Genomic DNA, 16498 nt, shown 5'->3' on the forward strand with positions numbered 1-16498 from the left:
TGGATTTCAGGACCGTGATTGACAGTATGACATTGGCAGGGATTCCCGCACGGAGGGTCCAGCACCAGAGCCTCCGCCTGCGCGGCAGGGCCGTCCCCCACGCCCCCTGCTAAAGGCAGCGCCCTGTGTTGTCACTAAGGGTCTTTCTAGCCCACAGCAGTGCGAGGTCACTCTGCATCTGTCCCCCTCCTCGGACCAGCTTCTGAAAAGGTCAGGGCAAGCTGTGTATAGTGTCTGCACTGTCTGGGAAAATCAAGTCCCCCGGGGAAAGGAATTTCAAAGAAGACTATCAACTGCTCCCAACAGACTCTTACATAGCTAGAGGCCCCACATGGGAGCAGGTTGGGGAGAACCCTATAAAAGCCCCCTAGAGCCACGGGAGGGCGTGCATATGCTGCCTGAGCCCATGTGCTGCTTGTGCCCACGTGGCCCAGCACATATGGAACCCGCATCTCCCCTCTTGAGATGTGCATTAATATCTAATGCTGGGGTGAAAGTAGGGGCTCGCTCCACCTTTGGAGAAGCCCGTGTTCTCTCTTGAGAGCATTATTCTCTCTCAGTTTCTCTCTCTCCTTCCCTTCCTCAAAGCCTCCAAATAAAATATTTTTACTTTGGGGATGAAGGGATAGTACAGCGGGTAGGGCATTTGCCTTGCACGCAGCCGACCCAGATTCAATCCCCAGCATCCGATATCGTCCCCCAAGCACCTCCAGGAGGAATTCCTGAGAGCAGAGTTAGGAGTAACCCCTGTACATTGCCGGGTGTGACCCAAAAGGCTAAAAAAAAAAAATGTTTTTCTTTCAAAAACTAAATTAAAAAAATCAAGTTCCCTGTCTCAACCAAGAGCGTTGAACATGGTATAGCCACATGCTCAGGCTCTCTTTGAATCTGATCCAATGTTGAGATTGAACTTAATTTACTTGAGGAGAAGTTGGGGGAGGAGGAAAAAGGAGGGGGTTCCCCAAGCAATGCTGAGGCGGGGGACCCAGGCCTTTCCTGACGATACTTGGGTCCAGCAGGTTGACCCCAGAGGTGGTGTTCATGGGTACAGGCAGTGCCAGGGACTGACTCTGGGCCTCCATGTGCCACGCATGTGCTTCTGCCCTGGCCGGAAGTTGGGATCTTGAGGTCAGATATATCCTAGGCCCAGAGTACCGCTCCCGAGCTAGCACATACCCCTCGCCTGCGGAAAAACCCTGGGTTCGTTCCCCAGCAGACCCCAGCCCCACCAGGTGTGGTCTCCTTAACAGTAAAGAAAAACAAAACAACCCCCCCCACCCCAGGGCTGGAGCAATAGCATAGAGGGTAGGGTGTTTGCCTTGCATGCGGCTGACCTGTGTTTGATTCCCAGCATCCCATATGCTCTCCCGAGCACCGCCAGGAGTAATTCCTGAGTGCAAAGCCAGGAATAGCCCCTGAGCATTGCTGGATGTGACCCAAAAAGCAAAAAAACAAACAAAAAACCCTAACTGTATCCTGTACTCTGGATACGTGGAACATCTTCCCCTCAACATTTATTGTGTGATTTAGGGTAAATCAATTTAACTTCCTCCTGCACCTCATCTAGAAAGGGTATCGGAGATTCATCTGACGGATACATTTCAAGGACCAGCAAGCGAACGGAGAGCGGTCTGTGCGCCGTGAGACACTGGGCCCGCAGGAGTGAACACTTTCTGGGTGCTCCGTGCATCTGCTGGGCGCCGAGGGCAGTGACAGCAGCCCTGCAGGGCGGGTCGCTGTTCCTGGGTAGGGCAGCTGCCTTTCTCCTCAGAGCAGGGAGCAGAGGAAGAGAGGGGGATATAACTCCAGTGGCAGCACCTGTGCTTCTGTGACGGAGGCCCGGCCTGTCCTGCTCCCGTCCTGGTCCTCTTGAGTCAGACACAGCGCCTGGCAGTACACACGACTGCAGGCACGAGCTGTGTGTCCCCTGTCCCCTCCATGGCCCCGGGAGAGAAAGCGGCTTACCCTGCTGGTACTGCTGGATGCGCTGAACGGGGAGCCATCGGGATCCCGGCTGGCCACGGGCTCCTGGGGGCCTCTTCCTTTGTTGCCCTGCGGACGGGAAAGACAGCGGGTCAGGGCCCAGAGCATCTGTAGTGGTGAGGGCAGAGAGCCGGGTCTTCCCTGATGAGCTCAGAAAAAATTCTTTAGGGGAGGCAACTGGAGCCACAGTACAGCGGGGAGGGCATTTGCCTTGCATGGGGCCGACCCAGGTTTGATCCCCGGCATGCCATATGGTCTCCCGAGCACTGCCAGGAGTAATTCCTGAGTGCAGAGCCAGGAGTAACCCCTGAGCATCACTAGGTGTGACCCAAAAAAGAAAAAAAAAAGGTGTGTTTTTTTCATTTAGTTTTGGTTCTTGATTTTTCTGATGGTAAGGTGCCTGTTTTATGGCCGCAGTGCTGCTACACGGGGCCCACCAGCTGACAACTGCATTTAAAGTACAGTTCGCAGGCCAGGGAGACCGGTCCACGGACTGATGTTCATGCTCTGCATGTACAGGCCTGGGTTCCACCCTAGCCACTGCATGGACCCTGAGCACTACCAGGGTGATCCTCAAGCACCAAGACAAGGAGTAACCTCTGAGAATTGCCAAGTACGGCCGAAAAAAAAAAAAAACCCAAATACAGAAAGAAAAGGAATTAAAGTACAATTCATGCAAGAAAATAGAGCAGAGGAGACTCAGAAATAAAGCTCTCGGAAGGGAGCAACATAGAACGCCAGAAAGATGCCTCCAGACCCTGTGCCAGGCTGTCCCATCCAAGGCAATGGGGGGGTGGAGGGGATTGTGAGTTCCTCTGCCCACCCCAACAGAGCCCCGACATCCGAAACCCTCCACAACTCAAATCACCGCCATGCTAACGGTCATTCTCCACAGGCTCAGATGAGCCTCATCCATGAGTCAATCTGCTGTATAACCATATTTTAAATTTTAGCATTCCTGGAATGACATCTTGTACTCTATGCCACTGACGTACCAAGAGCAGCACGCGACATTTGATGGGGTTTAAAGTAGAGGGGAGCCAATCTTATGAGAAAAAATATATATCTATAAGCACACAAGGGTCAACCTTTAACAACATGTTAGTAATCTCTTATATGAGGGCTTAATGGCTCCACGGTGAAATACAACAATCTTCACACACTTTCTTCTAAGAAAACTTTTTTGGATCATTTTTAGCCGATTATTCATAACAAGCAATACAAAAAAAATTATTTCAGTTCTGCTTTGGGGCACGGTTTGGGGTTCAGGGTGAAAACATTCAAAATACAGTGGTGGGAAGGTGTTAACGGTGGTGGGATTGATGTTCCAATATTAAATATAATGAATTATTGTGAACAACCTTATAAAATTCAATTAAAAAAAGAGAAAGCCGCCCTGACTTGACACACAGTCCCCTCAGCAACCCTGAGCATTGCTGGGGAGACCCCCAAGGAAGCCCCGAGCTCCTCTGGATGGGACCCTGGAGGCCCGAAGCTTTGCTGGGTGCTGACCCGGTGGTAGCCGGCAACACAGGGCTGAGCAGCACCCATCCTCTGGGTCCCAGCATTCAGCTGTCCAACCCAGCTGGCCAAAAACCACTGGAATTAGTCCCTGGGATCTCCTGAGAACCACTGGAGAGAATCTCAAAAAGAAAAGAGGAAAAAAGGTAAAATACGATTTTAAAATACAGTTCTAAAGCTAAGAATTCAGTAAAAAGCCTGTACACTTTGCGGTGAGTATCAATGGGATAAGAAGCAAACTATCAAATCTTATATTTGCTTTATCTTTGGGGGGAGCGGGGAGATTGTACCACACCGGTGCTCGACCATATGCAAGGCAAGCAGTATCTCAAACCCTGAACTGTCTCTCCAGCCCCACATCTAGTGTTCCCTTAAAGGTGATGTAACTTGGACAGTCAGCAGAGCCTGGCAAGCTCCCCACAGCGTATTCGATATGCCAAAAACAGTAACAATAACGGGTCTCATTCCCCTGACCCTGAAAGAGCCTCCAATATGGCAGTGTTGGGAAAGACGAGTGAGGAGAGGCTGCTAAAATCTCAGGGCTGGGACGAATGAGAGATTACTGGCGCCTGCTTGAGTAAATCAATGAACAATGGGACAACAGGTCAGCAGTGATACAGTGAACCTGAACGGGAGCGATAATACAGTGGGTAGGTATTGCCGGGCATGCAGTCAACCTGGGTTCAATCTCTGGCATCCCATATGGTCCCGAGTAACACCAGGAGTGATCCCTGAGTGCAGAGCCAGACATTAGCCCTGAGACTCTCTAGGTGTGGACCCCAAACAAACAAACAAACAAGGTGGTGTAACTTAAGTGTGGCGCAAGTGAGCACTTACCCGGGACAGAATGCTTTCTAAAGACTCTGTTAAGGATCTCTTCGCTTTGTTCTTCAGCATGTCCAGCCTGAATCGTGGGGCGCTCAAGGGCAGTTCATTGCCTGCATTCTCCATGACCATCCGGGAAGCCTGAAATGCCAGGGAATGGGTCATTGACTCCTTCCTCCCTAAATGTCCTTCCTTCCTTCCTTCCTTCCTTCTCTCCTTCCTTCCTTCCTTCTCTCCTTCCTTCCTTCCTTCCTTCCTTCCTTCCTTCCCTCCTTCCTTCCTTCTCTCCTTCCTTCCTTCCTTCCTTCCTTCCTTCCTTCCTTCCTTCCTTCCTTCCTCCCTCCCTCCCTCCCTCCCTCCCTCCCTTCCTTCCAGAATGAAGTCCTTCTCAGAGGTAACATTTCAGTTTCTGTCCATGCCTCATGCGCCTTCTCCTGGGTGTCACAGCTGCAAGTCTAGGAAAAAAACTTTGCCCAGTGAGTGGCTTTGCCGGCTCCGGATAGAGAAAAGGAGATGGGCCAAAAACCCCAGCAGTGAGCAAAGCAGCCTGGAACATGGCGGGCTCCACCACCAGAACAGCCCAGTGTGTGAGGGGCTTTCTCATACCCCAACACCCTCTCCCATACAACTGAAGCCAGCCTCAAGATCAAGTGGACAGCCAAGCTGTGACACTGGATGAGGCCACAGGGGCAGCTTCGTTATGAAATACCAGGATAGGAAAATCCAAGGAATTCCTCCCAAACGGAAGAATGAACTCTTTTGGGGGGGTGGGGGGAGCGTTTCCCAGAGCCAATCCTAAGGAGTTCAACAATTGAAGAATCTGCTTCCCACCCGCCCCCTCAACCCCCATTCCTGCTTCACTGCCCCTTCCACGGTCTTCTGCAGCCACACTCTCTCCCTTACCTGCCCTTAACTGGACACTTGCAAACACCACGGGCAGGGAGCATGGGGAGGCCCCTGGGGCTGGTCTGCCTCAGGTCAGATCCCTGGCACTGCACAGCCCTAAACACTGCCAGGTGTAACTTCCTAACATCAGAATGAATAATCCGGTAGTAGAAACCGAAAACAGGAAAAACAGTCTCAAAAACGTCACCTGGGCCCTACCCGCTGTGCTATCTCTCCAGTCTCTTGAACACACTTTATGGAGGGGCGGGAGATGCCGTTCAGCAGTGGGGCTCAAACCCAGTGTGATCAGGCCCTGGGTTCCATACCTGGCACAGCCATGACCACAAACCAAACAAAAACTACTTAAAACCCTTAATATAGGGGCTAAAGCAATAGCCCGGCGGGTAGAGCGTTTGCCTTGCATGCAGCCGACCCGGGTTCGATTCCCAGCATCCCATATGGTCCCCTGAGCACCACCAGGAGTAATTCCTGAGTGCATGAGCCAGGAGTAACCCCTGTGCATCACCAGGTGTGACCCAAAAAGGAAAAAAAAAACCTTAATATGATACATTCATGTGTTTTATATATATAATATTCGTCTCCAGTTTTGTTGGCATCGAAGTAATTTCTACTATTACAAAATGTGTATGTTTTGAAACTCTTATGAAGGAACTTAGAATGACAGAGTCCAAAGACAGAGGAAAATGGGTGGCCACAGCCACAGTGCAGTGGCTGGGCACTTGCCTCGCACTCGACCAACCATGGTAAGCCAGATGGACCCTGGAGCACTGCCAGGAGCGATTCCAGGGTACAGAGCCAGGAGTAACCCCTGAGCATCTCTGAGTGTGGCCCCCAAACAAAAACAATTAAAAATAATTTTTTTTAAAGACAGAGAAAAACAGTCTGTGCACCACACAGACCGCCTGGGAAGTTCTTCTGGGAGAGACCCGCAGGTCGGCACTGGCTACGGGGAGCTGAGACCTGGGAAAGCTACCTGCAGCTTGTGGTGTGGGGTGGGGGGGAGGGGGCAGCGGAAGGGTAGAAGCAACAGCAGTTGTGATTGTAACGAATAATTAATAACTAGCAGTAGTGGGACCGGAGCAATAGTCCAGCGGGTAGGGCATTTGCCTTGCACGCGGCCGACCCGGGTTCGATTCCCAGCATCCCATATGGTCCCCCGAGCACCGCCAGGAGTAATTCCTGAGTGCAGAGCCAGGAGTAACCCCTGAACATTGCCAGGTGTGACCCAAAAAGAAAAAAAAATTAACAGTAGTAACCCCAAATGTGCGAGACCCGGAGCTGAGATCTCCAAGGCTGCTTGGATCGGGACTGGGCCTTCTCCAAACAGATCCCCCATTTTCCAGTAGCTAGGCAGTTACACCCACCAACTGCCCCCGGTGCCATGTAATCCCATCAACGGCCAAGATCCAGAGACTATAAAACCAAGCTCCCAGCCTCACAACCTCTTATTGTCTGGTTCTCGCTCTCGGAGAACCCAGCAAGCAGCTCCCCATGGCGTTTTCGATATGCCAAAACCCAGTAACAATGATGGGTCTCATTCCCCTGACCCTAAAAGAGCCTCCAATGTGGCACTTGCTAAAATCTCAGGGCTAGGGTGAATGGAGACGTTGCTGGAGGAAATTGATGAACAATGGGATGACAATGACAGCGTGACACAGTGAAGCCCAGCAGCCCAGGCAGATGCTCCAATGCCCCCATCCTATCTAAAGATGCTCCAGTCCCTACCTGGTGCCCGGGGTCAGGCCCAGGTGGGCGGCCCAGAGAGGCAGGAGGCACGCGGATTCCCATCCTCTGTCCTCCATGGTACCTGCTTTCCCAGCTTGTTCAGAGCAATGGCTCCACCTCCACCCTCCCTCCCAGCCCAGAACCTTCTCGTACCTTCCCCATGCACACCGTCAGCAGTGCCCAATTGTCCCCCAACGTGCCCGGCAAACAGGAACGCGGGGCGCAAACTGGCTCTTAGAGCTTCGGAGGATCCGGAGGCGGGGGGCGCTGTGCTCTTCCCTCACACAGAGCATCCCGGTCCAGGGAGACCTACCTGCTTCACTTCCCCCAGGTGGACGTGCGCTTTCTGCTTCTCTTCATATAAGCATCTCAGGAAAGAAATAATCAGCTCGTTCTCACGCTGCTCATTTCTTGGTCTCAATTTCTTTTTTAAAAAGAAAAAAAGGTGTATCACATTAAATTTCTTTCTAATTGTCAAGCAAACTGACCCACCATCCTTTATAAAGGTTTGGCGCCATCCTCCCGTGCTTTGCCCAATTCTCTCACCAGGGGGCAGCAGTGACCTTAAAAGTGGAGATCTTATATTTTATTCCCTTTCTGTTTTTTAAAGTAAGATCGTTTTTAGTGAATGAAACTTGCTTAGAAAAACGTGAGAGAAAAAGGGGGAAATATGCATTCATGGGAGAACACAAGCTTCTCCGGAGTGGGAATAAGCAAGCATGAAAATAGAGAGTTGGGGTCCGAGGGAAAGTACAGCACACAGGGCATTTGCCTTGCACACAGTGGATCTGGGGACCATCCCTGGCACCCCATGCACCCTCCCGAGCACTGCCAGGAGTGATCAATGAGCACTGAGCCAAGAGGAAGTTCCGAGTACAGCAGGTGTAGCGAAAAATAAAAATTTTTTTTTATACCCATAGAGACAAACAAGCAAGGTACGTATTTGAGAGAACATGGCTTGAAGGGCAAGTCAAAATCGTGCGTTTAAAAAACACAAGCGCAATGGGGCTGGAGCGATAGCACAGCAGGTAGGGCGTTTGCCTTGCACGCAGCCAACATAACCAACACAGGTTCGATTCCCAGCACCCCATATGGTCCCCTGAGCACCGCCAGTAGCAATTCCTGAGTGCATGAGCCAGGAGTAACCCCTGAGCATCGCCGGGTGTGACCCAAAAAGCAAAAAAAAAATAAAATTAAATTAAAAAAATTAAAAAACACAAGCACGATGGGGCTGGAGTGACAGCACAGCAGGTAAGGCGTTTGCCTTGCAAGCGGTTGACCCGGGTTCGATTCCCAGCATCCCATATGGTCCCCCGAGCATGGCCAGGAGTAATTCCTGAGTGCATGAGCCAGGAGTAACCCCTGTGCATCATTGGGTGTGACCCAAAAAGGAAAATAAATAAATAAGAAAATAAAAACACAAGCACTGACAACGGAGACACTGGGTTGACTTTTTCTGACCTCTGTAATGTCCTTATCCCTAAAATACGTATTTTTATATCAGAGAACATCTTAGTCAAAATATCGAATATATGGTCTTCAACACAGAAAAGAACGACATGGGTGGGATCCCCAGAGCTCGGGATCCGTCTGGTGGAGCCAGCGCGGTCTCGGCTCTCAGGCAGGGCACCCAGCAGGCCCGTTCTGCGAGCAGCAGCAGGCGTGGACTTGCGCGCACCACTTCCGGGCACGAGCTTTGAGTTTTCTCCTTTTCCTTTTTGATTCTCTCCACGCCTTTGTATTCTTCAGGCAGGAGCAGTGACAAAGCAAACGGCTGAGAACTGTGACCCAGAGGAAGTGGATTCCTCTGAGTCACAGGGTCTGTCCAAACAAAGATCCCATACGAAAGCAGATAGAGTGTTAACTAGAATTCATCTGCCTCACAGGGACGGGGAGGGGTGGGGGGTGGGGTTTTATTGGGGTTCTTCATGGTAAAAAATAAGTATTGGTAAAGGGAAATGTGTTTGATATCTGCATGACTGAGACATAAACCTGAAAGCTTTGTAACCTTTCCCACAGTGATTCAATAAATAAATAAAATTAAAAAAAATTAAAAAAAAAAAAAACAAAGATCCCATACGAAATCCCACACCTCCTGCAGCCCCTCTTTCCCGGGTCTGGAGAGCGAGACTTTACAAGAATGCCTCGCCTGAGTCGTCTAAAATGCATCACATGTGAAGAAAATCTGAATTGTTCTGTAGATAAGCTGTGATGGTGATGATGATGTCAACCCCTCTTTCCCGACTCCAAACTTTTTTTTAAATTGTCATGGCTGTGGTTTATTGAGTTATTCACAGTTAAATTTTAGACATACAATGCTCACCACCAGTGTCAGCTTCCCCATTCCAGTGTCCCCAGGGTCCCTCCCAACTCCCCTCCCACCCCCCCCACCCCCAGCCAGCCTCCTTGGCAGACACATTGGTAAGTTTGGCTGTTGTAGGGTAAAGCTCCAGCTTCCAGCGCTGCAGGTTTTGTTTGACGGTTAGATAGTACCACTCTCCAAAACTCCAGGCTGCTCTTTGGAGCAGAGGAGCAGAGGGGGAGACTGACCCCTTCCGGGAACTGGTGTGAGAAGCTAAGTTAATGCTGAGTCAGACCTCCTAACACCTAACATTCCTATTCTTTAAAAACAAAGACTGCTTTGCAGCAGAAGCCTTGCCCTAAAAAAAAAGATGTGAGGCCCTAAATTCAATCTCCAGCATGAGAAAAGAAAAAAAAAAGATTGCTCTAAAAGGTAAGTTGTTCTGTGACTCAAGGGAATAACCACTGTCAACTGGCTGTTTTCTTTCTTTTCTTTTCTTTTCTTTTTTTTTTTTTTGCTTTTTTGGTCACACCCGGCGATGCACAGGAGTTGCTCCTGGCTCTGCACTGAGGAATTACTCCTGGCGGTGCTGGGGGACCATATGGGATGCTGGGAATCGAACCTGGATTGGTCGCGTGCAAGGCAAAGGCCCTACCTACTGTGCTACTATTCCAGCCCCTAAGGGGCTGTTTTCACTGAAAAACTTCTCTGATCTGAATTCTAAGCCAGGAGGAACTTCCATGTCATGAAATAAATGTTCCATGTTTGTGCAACTGGTGTGAGAAACTAAGTTACCCAAGTGTACTTGCTACAGAACGTTCCCATAAGCTCTCTAAACAGGCATACAGGAGTCATGGGCACAGCACTGCACGTCCCCAAATCCCAACCATGCCTGGTTATCCCCAGAGTCTTAAGGGGGGGTGGGGGGGAGGAAAAGTCCAGGGAGCAAAAAACTCACCCAAAATGCATAGCTCCACTGTATGGCAGAACCAGTGGTCTATTTCTTATTGGCAGCCTGCTCTGCCAATGCAATGCAGCAAAGGTTGAGTCAGAAGCAGGTGACCATAGAACCGGAGCAATAGTACAGCAGGTAGGCCATTTGCCTTGCATGCAGCTGACCCAGGTTCGATCTCCAGCATCCCATATGATTCCCCCATATGGTCCCCCAGTCACCATCAGGAGTAATTCCTGAGCACAGAGCCAGGAGTAACCCCTTGAGCACTGCTGAGTGTGGCTCAAAAACAAAAAACAAAAAAAATTTTAAGTGGATATCTACATAACAACATGCACAAAAATACTTGAGACTGCTTAATTCCTAACTGCCTCAACTCCGAAGCAACCCAGATGCCTTCCAATAAGTTCCTGGATGAACTTTGACTTACCCAAAAGTGGGACTCTCAGATCAAGAATGTTTGTACGGCACCAGAAAGTCACCAAGCCATGAGAATGCATGGAGAGGAGCAGAGAGACAGCACGGGGGGTTAAGGCACTTCCCTGGTGCACACACACGACACTAGTTTGATCCTGGGCACCCTACGTGATCCCCCGAGCACCACCAGGTGTGATTGCTGAGCTAACAGCCAGGCGCAGTCTAAAACTGCCCCTACTCCGCAAAAAAAGACAGGGACACTGTGAAAGGAAAACAACCCAGAGAAAAAGTCACACACTGTAAAATTGCAATTCTGTTGCATTTTTGAGAAGACAAAAGTACAGTCAGTAAACAGCCCATGGCGAGACAGGGAGGAGGCAGGGCAGACCAGAACAAGGCTTCTGTGCAAGGTGGCTGCCAGGACCTGTCAAGCCCACAAAACACACAGCACTGGGGAGCTGGAGCGATAGCACAGCGGGTAGGGCGTTTGCATTGCAGGCGGCCGACCCAGGTTCGATTCCCAGCATCCCATATGGTGCCCTGAGCACCGCCAGGAGTAATTCCTGAGTGCAGAGCCAGTAGTAACCCCTGTGCATTGCCGGGTGTGACCCCCCCCCCCCAAAAAAAAACGCACAGCACCAGCGGGGTCTGCAGCTCCCTACCACAGCTCTGGTATGCCCAAGAGAAGAGGGACAGGCAGGCAGGATTGTAGCTACTTTGCTCCTGATTTTTCTATAAAGCTGAAACTACTGGAAAGCTCTGCAGAGCTGGTGAGAGGCTCTGGGCCGGCTCCAGAAATCTGGGCCATCCTTTTGTTTTCTCTCTCCTGAATCTTTTTCGTCGGGGGGGGGGGGGGGGGGGGGGGGGGGGCGGGGGGGTGTCTCTCTCAAGAAAATGTAAATTTTGTGAGGGGGGGGCTGGAGCGATAGCACAGCAGGTAGGGTGTTTGCCTTGTACACGGCCAACCCGGGTTCGATTCCCAGCATCCCATATGGTCCCCTGAGCACTGACAGAGATAATGCCTAAGTGCAGAGCCAGGAGTAATCCCTGTGCATCACCAGGTGTGACCAAAAAAAGTAAAAAAAAAAAAAATTCTACAAGCAAAAAATATATATATAATAATGAAAAGGTCAACTCCTCTGCCTCTCTTTGCAGAGACTGAAGCCCTGGGCATCAGGATGTGGGCAGTTTCCCATGCAGGGACAGACGAAAGAGAAGCCCTCCGTGAGCCAGAGTCCGGCCTCCCACCTGCCACACCCACACTTTGCACTACAGACTATCTCCTCTCACTCTGAACACATGCTTGAGCTTGTGTGGCTTAAGCCACATCCCGGCCTTGGGGGCTGAAGGCAAGAAGGGTCTGCTCTCAAAAGGCAAACGCCTTGACCTCTGTACTGACTGTTTCTCGAACCTTGCACTGTTTCACCCCAAAAACACGCTTGCAAGGGAGAACTTCCCTTGAAGTATTGAGAAGCAAGCCCAGAGGTGACAGTCACTCCTACCCTGAGGTTAAAGCTGGAGGAGGAGGCAGTTGGTGTCCCCCCAGGTGTGGGAACAGCTTCACTGGCCTTATTTAAAAAAAAAAAAAAGTAGAGACTCACAAATGAATCTCGGAGCAGAGCAGCTCACTGGACCTTGTGCCAGGCTGATTTCACTGGGGCTGGAGCGATAGCATAGAGGGTAAGGCGTTTGCCTTGCATGCAGCCAACATGGCCGACCCGAGTTCGATTCCTCCGCCCCTCTCGGAGAGCCCGGCAAGCTACCGAGAGTATTCGATATGCCAGACACAGTAACAACAAAGTCTCCAATGGAGACGTTACTGGGCCCGCTCGAGCAAATCGACGATCAACGGGAGGGCCTTTACCTTTTACCTTTTACCTCGGAGAGGGGGCAGGTGTGTCCCTCCGTCTGCTCCAAATGGACCCCGGCAGCCACAAACCTCCAGAATCTAATCGCCACCACACTCACAGCCGACCTTCACAGGCTCATCCAGAGCCCCTCCACACAAGAGAATGAACCCGCTGAAAAACCCAGGTATGCGGGACCAGTGACTGAAAACCAGGCCTCAAGGAGCCAGGAATGGGCCGCCCCTCCCATCTCCCTGTCTGTCTGGGCTCTGGCTATCACGCACATGAACTCCCTCTGGGTAACATCCATGATCCAGAGACTCAGAGACGAATCTCGGAACCAAGCAGCTCGCCGCATAGATGTCTCCAGATCCCAATTATTTAAAATTTTAGAATTAGGGGCTGGAGCGATAGTACAGCTGGGAGGGCATTTGCTTTGCATTGCAGCCAACCCGGGTTCAATCCCCGGCGTCCCATATGGTCCCCCAAGCACTGCCAGGAGCACCTCCTGAGTGCTAAGCCAGGAGGAACCCCTGAGCATCACTGGGTGTGACCCCAAAAAAAGCAAAAATAAATAACTAAATAAAGCACCGTAGTACTGTAGCACTGTCCTCCCATTGTTCATCGATTTGCTCGAGCGGGCCCAGTAACATCTCCACTGTGAGACTTGTTACTGTTTTTGACATATCGAATATGCCACGGGGAGCTTGCCAGGCTCTGCCATGCGGGCGAGATACTCTGGTAGCTTGCCGGGCTATCTGAGAGGGGCACAGGAATCGAACCCAGGTCGGCCGCGTGCAAGGCGAATGCCCTACCCGCTGTGCCATCGCTCCAGCCCAAATAAGTAAATAAATTTTAGAATCCCAGGAGCGTGCGGCCACAACACATCTCATACAATTTCTATTTTGACTTTTTTATTGAATCACTGTGAGACAGACCTTTACAGACATCTCATACTATTCATAACAAGCAATTCAGAATAAATTATCTAGCATCTGCCTCCAACAACGGCCAGGATCCAGAGATCATCACACTCAGCTCCTGGGAGAGAACAAGACAGAGTCTCCTACCCTATGCCTGACTGTCTCCACCAGGGCCCAACAGCTGAAGACCACCGAGGCCCAGCCAAGGCCTTGCTGAGAGCACTCTCCACACACTTGGATGAGCCTCACGCATAAAAGAACTGACAGAGGAACCCAGGTGTGTGGGACCCGGGGCTGAGATCTCCAAGCCTGTACAGTTTGGGACTGGACCTGCCAGTAACTAGACAGTTACACCCACCAACTGCCGTGTAACTCCAACAACAGCCAGGATCCAGAGATCATCACACTCAGCTCCTGGGAGAGAACAAGACAGAGTCTCCTACCCTATGCCTGACTGTCTCCACCAGGGCCCAACAGCTGAAGACCACCGAGGCCCAGCCAAGGCCTTGCTGAGAGCACTCTCCACACACTTGGATGAGCCTCACGCATAAAAGAACTGACAGAGGAACCCAGGTGTGTGGGACCCGGGGCTGAGATCTCCAAGCCTGTACAGTTTGGGACTGGACCTGCCAGTAACTAGACAGTTACACCCACCAACTGCCGTGTAACTCCAACAACGGCCAGGATCCAGAGATTATCACACTCAGCTCCCGGAAGCGCGCGGTCGCATTCGCGGCCGCGTGACATCTTATCATCTCATTCCTAATTTGGTCAAATTGGCAAATGTAACATGCCCACACGGCAGAGTCTGGCAAACTCCCCGTGGTATACCCAATATGCCAAATACCAGTAACAATGATGGGTCTCATTCTCCTAACCCTGAAAAAGCCTTGAATATGGCACTTTAAAAAAAAAAAAATCTCAGGGCTAGGACGAAGAAGACGTTACTGGCACCTGCTCGAGGCAATCGACGAACAACAGGGTGGTCGTGATCGTGATCGTGATCTGCCTGTGGGGTAGCCTTGAGTGGTGGTGGGAAAATTCGAAATAATGGTATTGGGAAGGTGGAATGGTGGTGGGATTAGTGTTGAAATATTGCATGTAGTCAATTATTGTGAATAGCCTTGCATGCAGCCCGCCCGGCCGAGCCGGGTTCGATTCCTCGGCCCCTCTTGGAAAGCCTAGCAAGCTACCGAGAGTACTCAATATGCCAAACACAGTAACAAGAAGTCTCACAATGGAGACGTTTCTGGGCCCGCCTGAGCAAATCGATAAACAACGGGAGGACAGTGACAGTGAAACTTTAAAAACTTTTAAAAAATTGAAAGAAAAGAAGGAAATGAGACTCTAGGTATCATGTCATCTCTGGCTTGTAAACCATGACTAAACTGAGATTGTTTTCTAAGAGCTGGGTCCACTTAAAGGGACCCTTCCATATCAGAGTCCTCACATTATAAGTGTTTGAGGCATGTGCTTCAGTATAGGTGCTGGCACTCTGTCACAATAAACCAATGATGGCTTGACTAGAAGTAAAAAAAAAAAAATACTGTAAATAACCCTGGCGGGGGTGGGGGGGGGGAGGGAAACTGGGGACCTTGGTGGTGGGAAATGTGCACTAGTGGAGGGATGGTTGTTGGAACACTGTAGGATTGAAACCCAATTATAGATAATTTTTTTCTTTTTTGGCTTTTTGGGTCACACCTGCAATGCTCAGGGGTTACTCCAGGCTTTGCACTCAGGAATTAGTCCTGGCAGTTCTCAGGGAACCATATGGGATGCCAGGGTTCAAATCCAGATCAGCCTCGTGCAAAGCAAATGTGTTCCCCCACTGTACTATCACTCCAGCCCCACATAGACAACTCTGTAACTGTTTATGTCATGATGATTTCATTTTTTAAAAAAAGGAAAACTAAATAAATAAATAAATAAATAAATGATATGCCATAGCCATGCCGCCAGACCCCGCGCCAGGCTGTTTCATTTGGGGCATCCCGAAGGGGGTCAGGTGAGGCCCCTCCCGGCCCCAATGGAGCCAGCCCCAGCAGCCGAAAACCTCCAGAACTCAGTCATTGCCATGTATTTGCAGCTGCGCGATATCTCATACTTTACACCACAAAACACCATGAGTACCACACCACGGGCTGGAGCGATAGCACAACGGGTAAGGCGTTTGCCTTGCACACGGCTGACGCAGTCGGCCCAGGTTCGATTCCTCCGCCCCTCTCAGAGAGCCCGGCAAGCTACCGAGAGTTTCTCGCCCGCACGGCAGAGCCTGGCAAGCTACCCAGACATATTCAATATGCCAAACACAGTAACTAGTCTCACAATGTTACTGGGCCTGCTCAAGCAAATCGATGAGCAACAGGAGGATAGTGCTACAGTGCTACCACACCACATTTGATTGGGAAGGCAACCAATCTCAGGGGATAAGGGAGCAATATACTTATAGAGATACATATACAAGCACACAAGGCTCAACCTTTAACAACATGTTACTAATCTCTTATAGAAGGACTTAGTGGCTCTTGGGTGAAATACAGGAATCTTCACACACTTTTGCCTGAGAAACCTTTTTTGGATCATTTTTTAGCGGATTATTTCTAATAAGCAATACAAAATAAATTATTTCGGTTCTGCTCGGGGGAGTAGGGTTTGAGGTTTGGGATGGAATTATAATGGTAGGAAGGTGTCACGGCGGTGGGATCGGTGTTCGAATATTAAAGGTAGCCAAGTATTGTGAACAACTCTGTAAAAGTAAAATAAATAAATGAAAATAAATAACCCTTTGTTGCTACGCTGAAAGCTCGCACAGTACCTGAACCTCTTCAAAGATAGTTGCTTGCTCCTGGTTGCTGAGTGTGGTCAGGTGCTTCTGGAGTTCCAGCTTGGTTTTAGAAGCGTTCATTCCTGTGGGACAGACAGCCGGAGAGAGGTGAGAGCCAGGAGAGGAAGCCGCAGCTTCTCCTCACCCCTGCTAGGCCCATGGCCCGCAGAGTCACTCACATCAACAGCGATTGAGGACGGAGATGCGGCCAGCTGGACCCACCGAGTAAGCGGGTAGGTGGCAGCTGAGACCTCGGCTCTGTAGTTCACAGGG

At 50.4% G+C, this 16498-nt stretch overlaps 1 protein-coding gene across 4 annotated transcripts in view; it reads right to left on the reverse strand.

Moving 5' to 3' along the window:
- Positions 1-16498, reverse strand: part of TBC1D1 (TBC1 domain family member 1) — a 204104-nt gene that overhangs the window by 51201 nt on the left and 136405 nt on the right. For 3 of the 4 annotated variants that reach the window (XM_056125549.1, XM_056125550.1, XM_056125551.1), the window contains 4 exons: positions 16217-16308; positions 7274-7384; positions 4342-4470; positions 1966-2052 (listed from right to left, as the gene is read on the reverse strand). In XM_056125549.1, the coding sequence (XP_055981524.1) occupies positions 1966-2052; positions 4342-4470; positions 7274-7384; positions 16217-16308 (419 nt within the window). Of the gene's footprint in view, positions 1-1965; positions 2053-4341; positions 4471-7273; positions 7385-10644; positions 10743-16216; positions 16309-16498 lie in introns of those variants that run through there. The other variant, XM_056125552.1, reaches the window with a different exon arrangement.

The sequence above is a fragment of the Sorex fumeus genome, unplaced genomic scaffold (assembly GCF_029834395.1).
Source record: "Sorex fumeus unplaced genomic scaffold, SorFum_2.1 ptg000055l, whole genome shotgun sequence".
Classification (NCBI taxonomy): domain Eukaryota; kingdom Metazoa; phylum Chordata; class Mammalia; order Eulipotyphla; family Soricidae; genus Sorex; species Sorex fumeus.